At 42.6% G+C, this 20683-nt stretch overlaps 1 protein-coding gene across 3 annotated transcripts in view; it reads left to right on the top strand.

Annotated features, from left to right (window-relative positions):
- Positions 1-20683, top strand: part of LOC310854380 (rho guanine nucleotide exchange factor 7-like) — a 37285-nt gene that overhangs the window by 150 nt on the left and 16452 nt on the right. For all 3 annotated transcript variants that reach the window (XR_014568899.1, XM_083758988.1, XM_083758987.1), the window contains exons 1-5: positions 1-265; positions 1616-1699; positions 10135-10219; positions 11402-11532; positions 16176-16380. The exon at positions 1-265 is cut by the window's left edge and continues 150 nt beyond it. Coding sequence is in view for 2 of the 3 variants with exons in the window: in XM_083758988.1 (XP_083615114.1) it covers positions 101-265; positions 1616-1699; positions 10135-10219; positions 11402-11532; positions 16176-16380 (670 nt within the window). In the remaining variant the exon portion in view is untranslated. The remainder of the gene's footprint in view (positions 266-1615; positions 1700-10134; positions 10220-11401; positions 11533-16175; positions 16381-20683) is intronic.

Below are 20683 nucleotides of genomic sequence, written 5' to 3'. Positions count from 1 at the left end.
CCATTTCTTTCTTTCTTATTTAAAGGCCAATAATCAAAAGTATAGAGTTTGGGACACGCGGTTTGCTGTTGATCTTCATCACCACCAAACAGAAACAGTCATGAATTCGGCAGAGCAGACGGTTACCTGGCTTATCACGCTTGGGGTCTTGGAATCGCCTAAGAAGAGCATCTCTGACCCGGAGGGTTTCCTCCAATCCTCCTTAAAAGATGGAGTGGTGCTGTGCAAGCTGCTGGAGAGGCTGCGACCCGGGACACTGGACAAAGTAAGACAAGACACATTATTGTGGTTCTGCTTCAGTAAAACATAATGGTGTGACCGTGTGCAATATGAAAGGAAATCATTCATTTAAAAAAAATCTTTTTTTTAAAAAGAAGAAGAACATTTCTGGTCTAATTATGTCTGAGCGCTTTGGGTTGTACGATAAATTAGTAGAACGAGTCTTCTAGCCTTTCATGGAATAATTATAATCGACATTTCATTGTAAATTGGCTGTATAGTTATACTCCTCAGGCTAGGCTATGGGATATCCGGTCACAACCAGAGGGGTGTGTGTGTGTGTGTGTGTGAGAGAGAGATATTTTTTTCTTAAATACAAAACAAACCCTCTTTAAAACAGCCTCCTGGAGGCACAGACAGAAACAACTGTCCCATGAGAGACAATTTTGCTGTCTGTATAAAATAGGCTACTTGGGAATTTATTTCTTTCCCAGACAGTGGCTGCAGGGAAAGAAATACGTCATTCCTAAATATTTTATAGATTGGCTGGCCAATTATAGCAGGCTATAGTTACATACTTTCGTTTTCACATCTTGTCTTATAGCAGTAGTGAGTACTGTTTGTTTCTTCTTTGGTTTAACCGAAAGAATCCCACGGCAATAGACTATAACACTGCACTAAAGGACATTTCTGATGATACTATAGCGGTAGCGGCACGTTTCCTCATTTAGGTCTGCAGTGCAACACGCGTCAAATCTGCAAGGCAATTAAGAATATACAATTAAGGTCGATCAGTCAGAGTTGTTCTTTTCCCTATTAGCTCATTTTACGATGATTTCCTGTTTTTTGGTTTGGAAGTGTTGTATATATTGTACGTCATGTTCTGATGAATTGAAAAGGGTGGACGTATAGACCCTATTGTAAACAAAACGTGTAACGCTATAGTTACTGTGGTGTCGCGTGCCGAAAAAACGAGTATAAATTCAAGCCAACACACGCACGCACACACACGCGCATGCATGCACGCATGCACACACTCACGCACGCCGCATGGAACGGACTACAACGTGACGTCACTTCCTCCTTCTGGCTAATAATCCAACGGTTCCGACCGACCGACGGGGAGGAGGAGAACAAGTGCACAGCACACAGTGTCAGTCAGTCAGTACAGCAACGCGTCTGGAATAATAATCATGTTTTTCTCCAGATCTACCGGTCCGACCTGAACTCATTCTGTCTGTTATCTGTGGGGCAGCAGCCTGCACAGAACCGGTCCCACTCCGGATCATATTATGATTCGTGATCGTGAATGAACTGAACCCTATAGTCTCACACTCAATGTTGTTGTCATCACCTCCGTCCGTGTGTCACCTGCATGTGTGTCGTTCTTGTGTAGGTTTTCCACGAACCCAGAAGTGACGGCGAGTGTCAGAACAACATCAGCGAGTTCCTAAAAGGCTGCGGAGCTTTCTGTGTGGAGGTGAGTTTATTTGAACTATATATCTATATATTATATACCGTAACGGTATATATGATTTACAGGTCTGTCCTACAGAAACAACATTAACTAATTAGCTACTTAAACCACATTTTTAGCTACTTAAACCACATTCTTAGTAAACTGGACAACCTACCTCTGACTGTACTAATGTAGGTTACTTGGACAAGTAAATAATTTTCCAAAAATAGCCGATCTACATGCTCACAACCCATTGTGAGCTTGTAGTCTATCTGTAGATATATACTTCCATAAAGCTAATTGCATCATCACCCGAGCTCTGTTTTCAAATATATTGGACATGTCTTTGACTTTAATGAAAAAGTTCAAACAGATCATATTTGATTGAGGGACATGGATCTGTTCAAGGTAGATTGAGCACTTGTTGTGGAAACAAGAAAGAGTGGTTTTGTGTTTTTGTCTGGCATTAAGTCATAGCAGTAAACGTTAATTGCTGTATGTTTACTACTGATGTGTGTGTGTGTGTGTGTGTGTGTGTGTGTGTGTGTGTGTGTGTGTGTGTGTGTGAGAGAGAGAGAGAGAGACTACAGTTTGTGTATTGTGCACTGCTTGTGCACACTAGAGAGTAACGCCTTTCCCTCACACCCTCTCCGTGAAAGGCACCAAACTGATATGACCAGTTGACCACACACACAAACACACACCACACAGTCGCACACATGGCCATATGCACACGCATGCACATTGCACAGTAGTATATTGATTAATGTATGACTGTGGAAAAAGCCGTGGCATGCACCGCAATGGAAAAGAGCAGATTATGCAGCCGGCGGCGTCGCATACTGAATAAAGTGGTCTCATTCCCAGCTTGCCACTCTTTTAATGAGGCCGCAGCTGTCTGTAAATCAGATAAGAGAGACCCCACGGCTGTGCTGTTTGTAAATTAGCTACGACAGACCCTACGAGTATGCTGTTTGTGTGGAACAAGCATCTACATTTTCTTTCTTGCCTTGAAAGCCTCTTCTGGCCTTTCTCACAAGATGGGAACTATACCGGGTATGCATACAAACTTTTCACCCACTTGTAAAACTGTGATGTGACAACGAAGATGATTCTGATTCCCTGAGGTGCTAAAAGGCCTTATTCTTTTTTATATTGACTTCACAATCACATTGCTCAGTGCACAACTTCAAGTAAAATTCCTAGATGCAATTGTGTGTTAGCCCAAGGCAAATTTTCACCACCTGTCAACAGGAGACCTTTCTAAAAAATAACGTTAACACTTTAGTTTACAAGACCCAATCGAGTACAGAAATAGAATATATACTACTACTACTACTACTAATAATTCATTCATTCACTTTCATGTTCATCAGGCCCGTTGATGTAGCCATGCACTAGACCTCAACATCATGGATGTAGAAACCTAGAAACTCTAGGATCTCCCTACGGCTAAAGCCTGAATTATACTTAACTGCGTGCTGGTGTCATGCTTGGTGAATAACAGATCTACAAGCTCACAACGCCTCACAAATGGAAATGGTGATGCGTTGTGAGGTTGTATTATATCTGCTATGTGTACCACAGTTGGGGCTCGATCAGTCCGGATCATAATTATCAAAATGGAGGGTTTATTTTTGTAATGTTTTTTTTGTGGCTTTCGCCTTTTATTTTATATATTTTTATGGAGGGACAGACAGTAGGCTGACAGGAAATGGGGAGAGAGATGGGGGGAAGACCAGATGTAGTCTGTAGAGATGTAGAACTACACAGTTGAATCGTCATTGTTAATATAACTCTGGACCCAAATGGTAAAGGTCTCCCAAAGTTACATTAACACTGAGGATTGATTGTGTACCACTACTTTGCTAATTCATTCATATAATTTACTGGCCAGTGGGTTATAAATCAAATACATATTTCACGTTGTTTTCTAGGCAACTTTGCCTTTTAAAATACGAGGAGAGAGGCAGGAACTAATTGGATGAGGGAGAGGAAAGAAAAATCCACATCACAGCTGCTCCCGAGAACATTATGACAGTGAGAGAGACGTTGACATTCAACACAGGTCTTGCACTGTATTTGAACCTATGCTGATGTCATGATAATGCAGCTGAGCTGACCCATTCAGCCTCCAGCGCACACCCCAGCCCAAGGACAGATAAGAAAATCCCTCAATGTCAAATGGGGTGCAGCAATTTATAAGAGCTGAAGACTTTGGAGACTGAGGGGAGTATGGAGTCAGTGAAGGGGTCGTGAGGAGGGTATCCGTAATGCTCGCCTTAAAACACGCTCGCCCTTGTTTTCTTCCGCTGACCTCACTCCGTATTGTATTCTTGGATTGGTTTACTGAGAATAAGGTTCGAAATACCTTTAGGGTTGGTTTAGACATAGTTTTACTGGGATTAATGTGATTAATTGGGTTAGTTTTTGGCACTGTTTTACTGAAGTTAAGGTTAGGTTTAACCGTTTTAAGCATAGTTTACTGAGGTTATGTTTAGGAATACCAGGCTGAACAGTTCCGCTGGCTGTACACCCAGGGTGACGGTGTTTTGAGGTGAGCTTTCCATTCATCGTGAGGAGATGGAGAGGAATGGAGAGGAGAGATACTGTGAGAATGAGGACGGGAGGGAGAAAAAAAGAGTAGACGGGTGAGAAGAGAAGGAGACGGTAACGGTAACTAACTAAGGTTGGAAAGGGGAGAGATTGGGGTATGATCGGGGACGGAAGAAGGAAGGAATGAGAGAGGGAGGATGGAGAGGAATGCTGCGAGGAAGGAGAGAGTCTCTTCAGGACAGCTGGAAAGAGGGGAGGGGGGTTTGAAGGCGAAGGATGGGGGAGGGCTTGATGTAATTCAGTGTGTCAGGCAGCCAGTGGATTTTCCAATCAGGTTGATTACGGTAGCTAGGTCCATGCGTCGCCTGCTCATGGGAGCCAAGACCTCCATTAATAGATTGGCTGCAGCTGCTCACAGTCGCCTGCCGGGACACCAGTCCCTGTCTTACTGTTCAGTTGATCCAGACGTTCCTCGGCATGTGGAAGCCCGGTGACTGTCTGTCCCACAGTGACAGTACGTGGAAAATTAACACGGTGGGGGATCGGGTTGGGGGGGGGGGGTTATGCTTGCAGTAGTGTAAGGACCCCAGAGTGGCTGGCTACCTGGCTGGCTGCGTCATGAGCATTTATTATTTGTCTAGATGTAATAGCTGCAGAGCAGTTAAATGATCTGTGAACTGGCCTGCACTCGCGTTCTTTAAAAAATAAAGACATAAAAAAATGATTGATTGTGCAGGACATTGAAGGAGAACAGGAGAGAGAGAGAAGCATGCTGTAGTGTAGATGAAGAAGGGAAGGAATGAGATGTAGGATGTGTGTATCTGTTTGGCATACTCACTATCAACTGGCTGGCTTCGTGACCGGGATGTTGAGAATGTTCACTTTTTTGCCAGGTTCTGTATTGTATTCATTGTGTTTCTCGTGACTGTCCCATGTAGACTATGCCTATGAGGGCTACAGATACAAGGTGATCTTTACAAACCATTTGAAGTTTGAACCGATTTGAAACATGCAGGTTGTGTGTCAGTGTTATCTGTGCGTATAAACGTGAACACTGCAAAGCATTTTGGATAAAGGGACTTATTAAATTATGTTTTATGCACTTAAAAAAAAAAAAAGCTCCACATAAAATATGTTGGATCATTTAACACAGAAGGACAATTTATATTTATATTTATAAAATTAGACAAATGTGTTTGTTGCCCTGGAAACAAAGTATCGTGGGAATGATTGTTGGCTTTAATTACAATGACCTCCAGACATCTTCACTGTATAATCTGAACAGTTCTACGCCATGGCCTTTTCCAAGGGCTTATTTTGCAGTCTGTGGGCTTTGTACAAAAAGCCAATTAAATACAATAGCCAATCTAAGCTCACAACACAAAGCAACGTTGTTGTTGTTGTGATCTTTTGTTGTGAAGCAACATTGTGAGATTGTTAGATCCGATCACTTTGACAAATTTGCTTGCAATAAGGACACCAGGGTTAATGTGGTAGCATAACATTTTTAATATAATTGTGATAATAATGAATTGCATTTTTATAGCGCTTTTCCAAGTGCTCAAATCGCTTTACAATGGTTCATTCTTTCATACATTGGGAGGTGAAGCGGTGATATTTTCAAACGTCTATTTCAAATATATGAGTCTACATTCCCCAAAACGAAATGCATGCATTTCATTCAGTCTGACCAGCAGAGATAGAAAATGAATGATCCCAGCAAATCAAACCCTGTGTGGAGGAGGCATGTGCGTTACGCTGTCAAATAATTCTCCCCGTGAGGTGTGGACCTATAATTGACTCCCCCTCTTCTACCATATGTGGGATGGCTGGCATGCTCTCTTGCCACCAAACCAACCCCATCATCTATATAGATGATGGGATTCAAATCAAAGGCCGAATGTCAAGTCACCTCAACTGTCTTGTCTTGACATGTCATGAATGGCTCTCGCGATCACATTACTGAAGAAATGCTCTTCTTCAGATGCTGGGTATTGACCTTGTGGGGCAGTGGTGATACTCTCTGGCCCACAAAGAATCTAGCATGCAGTTTATTTAACGGTGAATGATTGTGCATAAACCAGTTGTTTTTCATATCACGGTCCATTATTTATTAGGCATTTGAGCCACGGACCACCATTTGATGAGATTTAGCACCCAATTAATATTTTGTTGTCGTCGGATAAGATTTTGTCTACAATTCCATGCTGTATTGATGTGGTGCCATAGGAGAGACAACTGGCAAACGATGATCAACAGCTATTCTACATCCTCTTAATTGTGTAGACTTGTGTAAATACTTTTCGTGCCATAATCGTATATTTACGTTTTATAAAACCCAGCACTTTAATACCACCACATTTACGTTTTAGGGTGTTTATCATTGTCATATTTGCCGTGTAGCAGTGTTGATTTCGTCGACTAAAACTAAGACGAAAAATGTTCGTCGACTACCTTTTTCCACTGACAAAAACTAAATGGAAACTAAATGAAAACTAAGCTATGATGACTAAAACTAAGACTAAATATACTGACAATTGAAAAAGTGAAAAAAACTGTCAGATTAGCGTCCTCCATGCTAGTTTCATCGGCCCGCTGAAGTAATGCAGATAGGCAATTTAACAATAATTTTATTCTTGAGAGCGTACAATGAAAGAGTTGAATATCTAATAAGGGTCCATTTGGTTACCAATTCTCCATCATTTAGCTGGGGACCACCAGGCTGGAACCCCCTCAAGGGTCACTGGTTGAAAACCACTGGCATAAACCATTACTGTGTAGAATCTGGGAGAACGTTCCATTAGATCCAACGTAGTTACTGTATTATTTAATCACAAGCTCTTGTTAATACTTTTCATTGGTTAAATATTTATAAAACACAAAGACCGACTATACCACTTTTCATCTTGGCATCCCTATTTTAGGGCAAATGGATCATATTGAGAGCCTGTAGATCAGCCATCTTGACTACTTTTGTATGACACTGTCGATATGATAAAGAATAAAATAGGGCATCCATTTATGAAACAATATAATGCAAAAATGTGGAGACTTTTCTCTTCTATCCCCGGATTTGAACCCGGTTTCCTTTCGCTAGTCCTGACATTGTAACCATTGAGTCAATAGGGCATAGCAGTGGGCATTTTCCCCCATTTACAAATATATATTTATATCAATTATTTTAAGCCTAGAATCAAGCCATCCAGATTCCTGGTGAATCATGACCATTTGCCATAGTGAAAACAATAAAATAAAAAAGCTAAACAAAGCATATTTATTAAATGTAGCACATGATATAATTAAATATAGAATTTTTGTTCCCCACAGAATCAAAGGTTTTCTGGTCATGAATCACCAGGATGGACAAAATTGCATTTTATTCATAAAATAATTTAGCAGATCTACAAGCTCACAATGTGTCTAATGGCTATTACTATTGTATTGTTATCCTTCAAGATTATGATGGTGTCAACATTCAAATTATAATTTTTTTATTATAATTATTTTTAATTATGTATTAGTAAATGGCTCAGTGAGTCCATTTTGTTTAACAAGCGCTTGTCAGAAAACCGTTTTGAAGTAGTTTTTTAGAATCGGCCTCAGGTCTTAATGGGTTAATATGAAGGGGCATTGTCATTGTGGTCAGTGCAACGCGGAGGTCCTGTACTACTGACCGACGGCTTTTACCTCTGCTTATTATTACTTTTTTTTTTATATATGTTTTTGCGGCTTACGCCTTTTATTGATTTTTGAAGGGACAGACAGTAGGCTGACAGGAAACGGGAGAGAGATGGGGGGAAGACATGCAGTAAAGGCCGTGTCGGGCTCGGGAGTCGAACTCGCGGCACACTGCGACTGGATTACCAGTCAGGTGCCCAGACCGTTACGCCACGGCATGGGCCTTACCTCTGCTTATTGAGCTCATTCATGATGTATGTGAGAGAGAGCGGACAAAGATAGGAGGTTGGGCATTTAATTTAACACATTGATAGCACTCCCTGGATACTCCTGCCCCACACGAAGGCAGAAGACAGTTTATTATGTTGTGAGGGAGGCTCCTGCCCTACACTGAGGAGAAAGACAGTTATGTTACACACACTAAAGGTGGTTGCACACTGGACGCGTTTTTCGGAAAACCGAAAACGCGTCGATGGTGCTGGTGTCATAGGAATGGTCTTTATGTTCTTGATGACAGCATCTGTTCCTAGCATTACTCAGACCATTTCTTGCATGCTGGTAATATGAGTATTTCTGTGATAGTGTGTGGCTTTTTAGTTTTGGCAACCGACTCAGTCAGTCTCAGGTTCACGCGCAGTTCACTTTCATTTAGTCTCTTAAAATATTCACTGTCTTTGGATATGTATCCTCATCCTGAATGCTGTGGTTCAGAATCATGCCTTGTTAGTTTGCTTGGTACCGTCCATCACTGCTTTTGACAACTTCTCCTCGGGCGTACCGGTATTAATTGCAGTCACTCATTGTGAAGTCTTCACTTTTTGCTGTTTTGTGCCGGCCTCCGATGTCCATTGCTTAATTGTTCTCTGAAGAAACCTATCAATATTTCCCCCTCATCATCGCCACAAACATCTGCTGACCCGTAGGAAGGAAGAGCACACATTTTGCTTGTCTGTCTACGTAGGGGACGGGGAGACATACTGTAGAATAGATACGTCCATTTATTTGCCACAAGATTTGTTGCGAGGAAAACTTTCGTTTTGGATACTGATTTGTATTTGGGAGCAGGGGGAAAGCTGGTCTGGAGGGGATGTTAAAGAAACACCAGAAAAAACCCCACCAGAAAGCACTGACCAATATGGCGTTGCTGATAAATCTTCCAGTAAATGTATCCATGTACGTGATCTCTGCAGAATTGTGGAATACACATTTTATAGACTAGAGCGGTGCCCGTTGGGCACTGGCCTACATGAAACGATGCACGTTGGAAATGAATGCCCCACCCAGATATTATGCGTTGGAGCCTCTACAGCAGTGCCCGTTGCCTACATAGAACGATGCAAGTTGGAAATGGATGCCCCACCCAGATATTACGTCTGTGTCCCTTTTATGCCCATATATGGAGTTATTTGTCAGGCATCCCAAAATATGGAGTCTATGCAGACGTCGGAATGATGTCAGAACAGGCCAGCTGCATATATGGACCCTGGCCAGGGGCCCTGTCCAGAGCCTGGGCAGAGGCCTTTTTGGTGCGGTTCTGGACAACCGTGGGCCCGCCCGACTCGACACCGGGCACTGCACCCCCTGTGGTGACGTGGAACGCGTGTGTCGAATTTGAAGTCGGTGGGGCGAACGGTTCCCGAGTTACGTGGAGAGACTTGGTGTATTTATACACCAAGTATAAATACTTGGACCCCTGGACCCTAGGGAGCCACAGCAGACTGCCTTGATGTTCAGCCTCCTGGACGCAGTATTTAAAATGAGCACTCCAAGCCTTTGGGAATGCATAAGACTGTGTGTAGCGCACACAAGATTAGGGGGCTAGTGAAGGGTTTTCAGTCGGGGGAGGTGTGTGTGTGTGTGTGTGTGTGTGTGTGTGTGTGTGTGTGTGTGTGTGTGTGTGTGTGTGTGTGTGTGTGTGTGTGTGTGTGTGTGTGTGTGTGTGTGTGTGTGTGTGTGTGTGTGTGTGTGTGTGTGTGTGTGTGTGTGTGTGTGTGTGTGTGTGTGTGTGTGTGTGTGTGTGTGTGTGTGTGTGTGTGTGTGTGTGTGTGTGTGTGTGTGTGAGATGAGAGATTAGAAGGACAGCTTAGACTATATGTAATCCTGGGCCAGACACGAGTGGGAATGTTTTTTATGCATTTGCATTTATACGGGTAATTATACTATTATGCAACGTTTGTCTTTCACAATATCATACATGTATCTTCTCCTCTCCTCACCTCTAGCCATTTGAGGTCAACGATCTTCTTCAGGGTCTAAATTTCTCCAAAGTCCTGGACTCCCTGGTTGCCCTCAACAAGGCTACTGAAGGTACGGCTAAGGCCATGTGTCCATGTGAGAGGGTGTATTCACACCCACATGACAGAACTACTGATTATGTATTATAGGGACACTTCACCCTTTTTGCAAAAACAATATGTGTTAATAACGTTTAGAAGATTTAGAACACTTTCCATGGGGTCTTTGTGTGTGTAATATGTGGTTTTAGATGTTTAGATTTTAGCAGTGTCCATGATGTCAGACACTGGTCTCACTTCCTTCCTGGACTACAAGTTGTCTCAGTAAGACGGCCCTCCCCCTATCCACATTCCACAAGGAGGAGCATTGCACCTGGGAATTGTAGTCCAGGAAGGAAGTGAGCCCAGTGTCTGTGACATCATGGACACTGCTACAATCTAAAATATCTAAAACCACATATTACACACATAAAGACCCCAGCAAAGTGTTCTAAATCTTCTAAACGTCATTAACATGTTTATTTTTTGCAAAAAGGGTGAAGCGTCCCTTGAACGACCTTGACAACCTTTTTAGTGTCAATTTGTGCCCTTGACGACTTTTTGACATTTTCTGGGTACAGGCGACCCTCGATTATACTAACCGTAGTAGGTGGGTGTTGTTTCCGTAGGAGAAGATCTACAAGCCCACAACGCGTTGTGGGCTTGTAGATCGGCTATTTTCAGCAAGTGAAAAAAACTGTCATTACGTGTCCCCGCCCAAATACATTTTGTTCGACTAAATCTACAGTTGATTTAGTCGAACAAAATGTATTTGGGCGGGGACTCGTAATTCTAAATTCTTATGACATTTAGTCGACTAAAACTAGACTAACACGGCCCAGGCCGTAGCGTAACGGTCTGGGCACCGGACTGGTAATCCAGTCGCAGTGTGCCACGGGTTTGACTCCCGGACCCGACACGGCCTTTACTGCATGTCATCCCCCCATCTCTCTCCCGTTTCCTGTCAGCCTACTGTCTGTCCCTTCAAAAATCAATAAAAGGCGTAAGCCGCAAAAAAAAACAAAAAAAAACAAAAAAAAAATAGACTAACACTAAAACAACACTGGCGAGCGCCACGCGTTTCCATGGTGTTTCGAGGGCAGAGGCGGCTGGGCACAGAACGCAACTATGTTGTGTGCATGCGCAAGAGTTGTACTGTGTTTTATTCATGATATTAATTACGCCTCTCTCTCTCTCTCTCGCTGTGTATACACAGACATACCTGTAGGAGTGGGCGGGGACAGCGTGTGTGTCCGTCAATCCACCTCGTTGAGGATCAAGTCGTTCGATTCGCTGAACACGCAGGGCCGCTCCTCCAAACTGCTACAACACCAGTACCGCAGCCTGGTCAGTTACCAACTTACCATGACAACAGCCACTCAAACAACATCCACACACTTGATACAATTGTTTGTAAGGAATGCCCAATGCCAGTGCCTGGCTAGACTGTCAAACTATCTGTTACAAATGCATGCTTGCGCCTGTTGGAGAGCTTTTGTTCTGTACAGCTCCTGTATGTCCCCTGCTGACGTATGCCCACTGACTTCACCTGCCAGGGAGGATGTAGAGCAGGGGTTTACCAGTAAAAACATATTGAGAGTTGAGACTGCGTCTCTTTTACAAGTGGGAACTGGCCAAGAGGCAGAAATGCAATTACACTTTAAAACAACATCGTACATGTCACATTATAGAACGGCAAATAAAACATCCATGATACACCTCAAAGTACCTATGAAATATTGAATGTTTTTTGTAATATGAGAAATGCAGCTTTTTTTTCGTTTACTTTTTGTCTTTTTCTTTCCGTATAGTCTTGTCAGTTGTGTTTTTCTTGTCTGTTTCTTCCTTCAATAAAAATTAAGTGAAAAAAAAAAAAAAGTACCTATGAAATAAATCCAACAAATCACCAAAGTGCTAATCTTAGTGGCAGGGCAAATACACAAAGTACAAAATATAAATGGAGATAATAAATATATAGGCATGAACAAAGGCTAGTACTGTACATATCCAAACATGTGCAGGTGTTGGACTGTACATCAAAGATGATCCCTTTGAAACTTCTCAGGAACTTTCAAAGCCAATTTTAGTCTGGACTGAAGGTCGTTCCGCGACCAAGGGGCCAAAGAAATCCAGACGTTTTTTACCCTCCTCGGATTTGAATGCTGGTACTACACACCGTAGCCAAGCATTTGGTCTGAGGTTTAGACCATTTTTGACCAAATCGAATTTGGTGGAAATGTAAGACGGCAGATCACCAAGAATGGCATATAAGACAAATGCACTTGGAATGGGAAGGGGGAGAAATGAAATAGGTATGTTTTTTTTCTTGTATTTCATTAGTAATGCTACCACGTTTGTGAAAATAAAAGATCTCATTGTGGATTTGAGCTGACAGGCCCTTTTTGATGTCGATCAATCAAGTCACCTTTAATTCAAGTGGCAGATGCCAAAAATAGTTTTTAATCTATTTAAATTGAATATTCTTTAGGGGCATGTCATGTGATCCATTTGCACAGCCTTTGTGATGTACTGTCCGACTCCTCCCGCCCATAGACATACAAAAGGTAAACGGCTCCTTCAGCTCTGGGGGCATATGCTTCCGCGTCGGTGCCAAGGAAACCCCCCCCAGTGCGATACATGTCGCTCCAATGAATTACAGCGGGCCGGGGAAAATGAGACGTCTACCTTTCTATGTCTATGCTCCGCTCCCGCCCAACACTTGTCACGTGCAGTGACAAATGTCACCCTCCCTGACCAGCTGCTCCATTGCTGTCTCCTGCCCTCCTCGTTCCCATGGAGCGAGCAGAGAGCAAGCTTGTCTCGTCAAAACCACGTGACTCCCATTGAAAATTAATTGAGAGCTGCTCTGCCCCCCCCCCCCCCCCCCCCCCACTCTCCTCCAGAGAAGACGACCGCTCCCCTGCGTCCTGCCTCCCTCGGACTCTGCCTCCCTGTCCTGCTCCCCTGCGTCCTGTCTCCCTTTCTTCTCCATCCATTATTCCTTCTCCGGCCTCTTTCTATTTTTATCCCCTCTCACTTTCCACCTCCCCCTGTCTCTGTCTCATCATTAATTTGTTTCATCTTCTCATCCTCTGTTCTTTCATCTATTCTGCACCCCCATCCCCTCTCTTTCAATACAGTTCAATTCAAAGTGGCTTTATTGCCATGGGAAAACTACGTTTACCAAAGCAAATTCATGTGAAATGAAGGGGGCCTGCAACAAAGTTATTATTATTATAGAAATATAAGTAAAACTAGAACTGCACTCTGTCGAGTGCATACTTGCTTGTTGCACACTAGTAGGCCATAAATGGCCAACTAGTGCGCAAGCAGAGCGCGCAAGTACTTTCGACCGCTGTAAACTGTCAAATCTCAGTATCTCTGTGAAGGAACGTTTGAAATGTATAATTATTAGATGTAACTATTTGCTACCTACCTACTTTATGCATATAAACACCTAGTATTATTAAGTATGGTTCAAGTTTCTATCTATATAAGAAATACACTTTTATCGATGTAGATATATTCTGTATCCCTTTTTAGTTTTTAAAGAAAAATAAATCATTGATATGTGATGAAAAAAAAGGTATATAAACCGAATTAGAATATACGTATACATATACATATACTATATAGAGTATGTAGTTGTAAGTTGATTAGCGGTATACTGTGGTTACTTTGCACCAGAAACCGTGACAGCCAACCCGTTTGCTGGGACCAGATTACATAAATGACCATATTTCTTACGTCATCATTGAGAGCTAGTCATACATATTATACACACCACGTACTCTGGTCCCAGCAGATCAGGCACAATTTGCTATTTTATTGATTATGTATATAGTATACGTATGACTAGCTCTAAATGATGACGTAAGACATACGTATACATATACATATTATAGAGTATGTAGTTGTAAGTTGATTAGTGGTACCTTGCGCCAAAAAACGTGACAGCCAACCCGCCATTTGATGCGTATGCAAATAAAACAGCAGATTTGTGCCTGGTTTGCTGGGACCAGATTACATAAATGACCATATTTCTTACGTCATCATTGAGAGCTAGTCATACATATACACACCACGTACTCTGGTCCCAGCAGATCGGGCACAATTTGCTATTTTATTTGACTGATTATGTATATAGTATACGTATGACTAGCTCTAAATGATGACGTAAGACATACGTATACATATACATATACATATACATGTACTATATAGAGTATGTAGTTGTAAGTTGATTTGCGGTATACTGTGGTTACTTTGCGCCAAAAACCGTGACAGCCAACCCGCCATTTGATGCGTATGCAAATAAAACAGCAGATTTGTGCCTGGTTTGCTGGGACCAGATTACATAAATGACCATATTTCTTACGTCATCATTGAGAGCTAGTCATACATATACACACCACGTACTCTGGTCCCAGCAGATCAGGCACAATTTGCTATTTTATTTTACTGATTTATGTATATAGTATACGTATGACTAGCTCTAAATGATGACGTAAGACATACGTATACATATACATATACTATATAGAGTATGTAGTTGTAAGTTGATTAGCGGTATACTGTAGTTACTTTGCGCCAAAAACCGTGACAGCCAACCCGCTATTTGATGCGTATGCAAATAAAACAGCAGATTTGTGCCTGGTTTGCTGGGACCAGATTACATAAATGACCATATTTCTTACGTCATCATTGAGAGCTAGTCATACATATTATACACACCACGTACTCTGGTCCCAGCAGATCAGGCACAATTTGCTATTTTATTTTACTGATTATGTATATAGTATACGTATTGACTAGCTCTAAATGATGACGTAAGACATACGTATACATATACTATATAGAGTATGGGTAGTTGTAAGTTGATTAGCGGTATACTGTGGTTACTTTGCGCCAAAAAACGTGACAGCCAACCCGCCATTTGATGCGTATGCAAATAAAACAGCAGATTTGTGCCTGGTTTGCTGGTACCAGATTACATAAATGACCATATTTCTTACGTCATCATTGAGAGCTAGTCATACAAAAATCACACCTGTGTGAAGTAAGGGGCGCTCTTATCGTACATTATGATCTCATTTCGGCCAATCACAATTTGCGTCCTTACCTTCGTCGTCAGTGTTTGTGTTACGCAAAGTTTGTGTTTCCACTATGGCGTAACATTTGACGTAATTTTACTATGATGAAGTAAAATGTACACTATGACGTAAAATTGTCCAAATGGAATTTGATGTTTGTGTAGGACAAAGTGTGTGGACACACACTAAAAGCTGGACATAGGAGGGGCTTAGCGCCCCTCAAAAACAGACTTTACAATGGACTAATTGAGGGTCCTCCCGACGGGAACAGACCCCCATTCCGAAACACCGCCATTCAGAAACACCGCCATTCAGAAACGTGGGAAGTGGGAACTGGCCAAGAGGCAGAAACAAAATTAGACTTCAATGCTACATCGTACATGTCAAATTTACACTGCAGTACTGTAGTCTCCATCTGTGTGTCTCTGTTAGTGCAAAGTAAAAATATTTAGGACGACCGTCGAGCCGATTCTACTCCGAGACATGGACCCTTTCAAAGAAATTTGAGAAACGGCTGGATGGCACTTACACCCGCCTTCTAATGAGAGCGCAAAATCTCTCTCTTGGAAGACTTCTCTAATATACGGCAACCTTCCCCGTGTTTCTTCACTAGTCCGATCCAGAAGAACACAGTTTGCTGGCCACTGCTACAGAGCTGATCATGAGGTTATATCTTAACCTTCTTCTCTGGAGTCCTGCCTCAAAGCAGACCAGAGGTAGAAAACTGTCGTTCCCTGATGATGTCATCGCTAGGGACACATCAGTAAGCAGGAACTGGGGCTGGCAATGAAGCACCGTAAAGTCTAGCGTGGCATTGTGAAATCCATGATCTCGACCGCGGTGGAAAAATGATGATGATGATGTGTCCCTCTCCTCTCCGTCTGTCTCCCTGTGTAGGACATGTCAGAAGGCAGCGGGCGTGGCCACATCCTGGTGAGGGCACGCTTCCCCTTCCAGCAGACCAACGAGGACGAGCTCTCCTTCGACAAGGGTGACATCATCAGCGTGAGCCGGCAGGAGGAGGGGGGCTGGTGGGAGGGCTCGATCAACGGCAACACGGGCTGGTTCCCTAGCAACTACGTGCGGGAGGTGAAAGGCAGCGGTAAGGTGTTGCACTGTTCCTCTCTCAGCATAAGATAATGTAACGCACATCCTCCGGTCTTGGTGCTGAGCCAAACTGTTAAACGGATACCATTGACAAACAAAAGTAGGGGCTCGCAACTCACTTTGTATGCTCCAGACGATTTGTTTTCATGAACACGGCAGGCAGGGCATAACAATGTATACAATCTCTCTTGGCCAGGCACGCACGGCTGCATGGGGCGACGCGACTTCAAAATCCATTATTACGGTTATTTCAAAACATTTGTCGTGGATTGCAATTGATGAGCGATTCTTTAAACGATGACAAAAATGGAAGATTTTCAATCTCACTAGTGCGTTGCGGTCAGGGGGGCAGTCAGACAGATATTTTGTGAAGCCACTGAGGAAATCGGGATTTCCTGAAAGTTCATATAATGGCCTGTTGTGGCGCTGTCATTGGACCCAGAAAAACCCATAGCCCCATAGAAGTCCATGTATTTGGGCCCAACTTCACCTAGACTGTATTACCTTAATAAACATGGTCATGAATACTTTCTTCTTCCAGTCACTAGTTTAAAGTCTCATTTCTAATGTCATAATATTCTTTTTGGAAAATTATGGTCCCATTAATTAAAAAAATAACCATAAAGTTGCGTATGTTCTGAGGGGCGTGGCTACCATTACAGTCTATGATCGGGATTCCCCTCCCACTCGAGTCAAAATAAAAACCAACGGAGAAGAAGCGGGGAAGTCCCGCCTCGTTGTCTGGGCCAGCCAATGGCCAGCTGGGCTAAAACGGATCTAGAAAGATGGCGACTTACAATACAAGGACTGACAGGCTTCATTTTACGTTCATGTTAGACCCGGAGAACGCTTTGTCCATATTTTTTACAGTCTATGGTTGCGGTGTGTTGTGAGCTTGTAGATCGGCATTTTTTTACAGTATAATATGAGGTTTAAATGATTAATCAGACTAATGGCTTTAGTCGATTATAGAATTGTTATGTCTTTCCTTGATATATAAGAAAACTATACAAAAATATATACCTAAAAACAAGTATCAGTATCGCGATTATTCGCCTAACCTACATTATTATTGTTATTGGTTCCAAATGGAAGTCTTTTTGGATAATTGCCCAGTCCTAATTTAAACTCAAGATGTTGCGCACAGTTTTGTTTCTACTGCAAGCTGCAGTATATAAACAGTTTTTATGTGTGTGTAGTTTATGAGAGAGTGCAACATTTTATTTGTAATGCACTTTTAATGTGTATATGTGAACCTTAGCTTCCCCATTCTAATGGCTGATCTATAAACCGATCTTCAAACACCCAAGAGATTTGGTATTTAGGGGAAAAAAGGACTGGCCCTGGAAACGCCAGTCAACTAAGTTTATAGGGTTTAAGTGGTTAATTTAACTGTTTTTATTTGTACTCTTTGACCCACCACTGCGAGTTTGTTTACTGTATATGTTCACATTAACCCATTCTGGGTGGGGACCCTTTTTGGTGTTTTAAGCATTATACTAAGCAGATCTACAAGCTCATAGTGCCGCGCTATGAGCTTGTAGGTCTGCTATTTTTGAAAAATCGTGAAAATGTGTTGCGAATCTTTGAATATATATTCTTTCAGAGAGAACGTTTTTAACTCAATTCTTTGCTTCTGGGGGGTCCCTGGTATAACATATTTTCAGATGGGGTTCGGCGGCCAAATACATATATTTTTGGGGGTCCTTGACATGAAACATGTTTTTTTTGTTGAAAACTGTTAGGATTTAGAAGACATTTGTAGAATCGTCCTCGGGTCTAAATGGGTTAATGCGCTTTTTTCCTACGGCACATAGTTCTGTGTCTCCTTGGGTATAGTGCTTTGTCCTATTCAGCAGATGGTACAGTAGCTGTGTAGTGTTGCCCTATTTAATTATCAGTTACGCTATCCCTACTGTACTGTAAGTCATGTGTTTGTGAAACCCTGTGTGGCCGTACGTGTTGCTGGTGGGATGATGGAAGGAACGGAGGAAGGAAGCTCCACGTAAAGACAAAGACGGGAAGCGGGGGGGGGGGGGGGGGGGGAGAGAACTCTTTAGCCCCCTGGCTAGGGACAGAAAACAACTACCGGTAGTGTGTTGACAACATGCATTTAGGCCCAAGACCCAAGTAACAGAGTTACAGATCTGTAAGGGTTCATTTGGTTCCTATATCATATGTCGTTTAGCTGCCAGCTGGGGGACCCCTCTGGAACCCTCTCAAACTACACTTTAAAGATGGAGTGCCACGATTTTCTTCCACCCTAAAACATGATCATCAGGTATTGTTATAATATAAGGAGGAAGGACTTTTTCCAAAAAGTGTACAGTATTTGTTAAAATCACGCTTTTATGTGGACACACCCACCAGTTCATTAAGTATGCCTGGTTTGCCTGGTGGGTGGTGATGGGTGGTGATCCACCTGAACTGAAGCTGCACCCACAGCTGTAGTTGTATGATAAAGGAGGGGTTAGGGTAGGGGCTGATAGTGTGATGTCTGTTTATTTCATTGGCCTGTTTGACTTCAGCCTCCAGGAAGAAACCCTAAATACAAAGTTAATACACCATTGCACATAAAAACGACTCCAGGGTGTCTAGTGAAGTAATGTCACCTCATAGACACAAAACTGGAAAAATACAACATTTGTGGCACTCCATCTTTAACACACTCACCTTTAGGGCCACACATGCATAGCCTAAACATTTTCTCTTAGCCTTCCTACTGTCTTTCATTATAAATAATTTAAATTTGTGGAGAAATTCAGCCACTGGGTTTAGCCACTAATATGATAATTATAATAATACATCAAATGTATATGGTGCTTTTATCTGACTGTAAGTCGCTCAAACTTCATTGTTACCTAACCAACCTATTCTGGGCAAGAATAGGCAAACATCTACAGTAGGTGCTAGATCTACAAGCTCGCAACAGCCGTTGGTCAGCTACTTTTTGTGTAGACATTTGGTGTAGATTCAAGGGAAAAAAATGAGGGAACCAAGAATAGACCCCTTGGGGGACCACAGTGTACGAAGCATATAGGGGTTACTTGGTTGAACGTTTCATTTTTGATTATGAGATCCTGTCATCTTGAAAACACTCCCTTCCTCGTGTCCTCATCATTCCTCAATAACTCTTGTCGTCATTGCTTTACATTCAATCTCCGTAAAGGACCCTGAAGAATTTGACAACAACATGCATGGCTCATTAGTGTCTGTCCATGTTCAAAATGTAATGTAAAGTAAGGGCAGCGAGGCATCATGGAGGAGTATGCTTTTGTTTAAAAGTTCCACTGCTGCCGTATTATCACTGGCATACTGCAGTTATGAAATGTTGTTTAATAAGAGCGAGTCGGACTCGGAGCATTCCTGGCCTTTTCAAGTTGATGGGAAGAGATGATCATTCACTTTTATGGCTGCACTGGGACAAGATGAAACATTTTGTGTGCGTGTGCGTGTGCGTGTGTGTGTGTGTGTGCACGTACACACACGTGCGTGCGTGCGTGCGTGTGCGCTCTCCAGGGTACTACTGTTATAATTGTCTCCACCAGGCCGAAGGCATGTGGGGAGAGTATGTTTTGCACTCCGTCCGTCCGTGTGTCCGTGTGTCCGTGTGTCCGTGTGTCCGTGTGTCCGTCCGTGAACAGCTAATCTCGGCCACCGTTAACCCGGTCGATGCCATATTTTGCACACACACTCCCTGGATGCCAACCATGAACCTCTGCCCCAAACTTTCCAGAACGGCCTGTTATAGCGCCACCAGGAGGCCGCTTTGTGCAAAACAAGTTTTTGCACAGTACACCTACAGATTTTGTCCAAACATCACGCAAATTGGTACACAGTCTCTCTAGAGCCATTCAACGAAACGGGTCTTTCAGATTTATCAGACTCCATCCTGATTGGTTAAGATTGGCTTCCAAAGTTCACAGGAGTGCTCAGTTTCAAACAAAATGCTGCAAATCATGAACACATCGCGTGATTTCCGTGAAATTGTGCACGCACATTCCCACTAGGCCGAGGACGAAATGCCACATGAACAATTTCAACTCAGCCTCAAGGTGGCGCTATAACTGGCCGAAAAGTGTTTTTACCTCTAACTGCACGGATCTGTGGATAACCTGGTGGAGACCTGTGCCCGGAAGGGCACTTTTTCTAGTTTTACCATTATTCCTTACCATTTTGCCATACTGCTGCCGCTGGGAAAGAAATTTTAACGAAAAGGAAACTATGATATACATCAGTGGCTGTTTCTGCACTTCTGTTAAATCTATAAAATACTGTTGTGTATGTAACTGTACAGT

This window comes from Protomyctophum parallelum (assembly GCF_964188405.1).
Source record: "Protomyctophum parallelum genome assembly, chromosome: 23".
NCBI lineage: Eukaryota > Metazoa > Chordata > Actinopteri > Myctophiformes > Myctophidae > Protomyctophum > Protomyctophum parallelum.
Note: the sequence above shows the minus strand (reverse complement) of the source record. Positions and strands in the feature narration are given on the sequence as shown.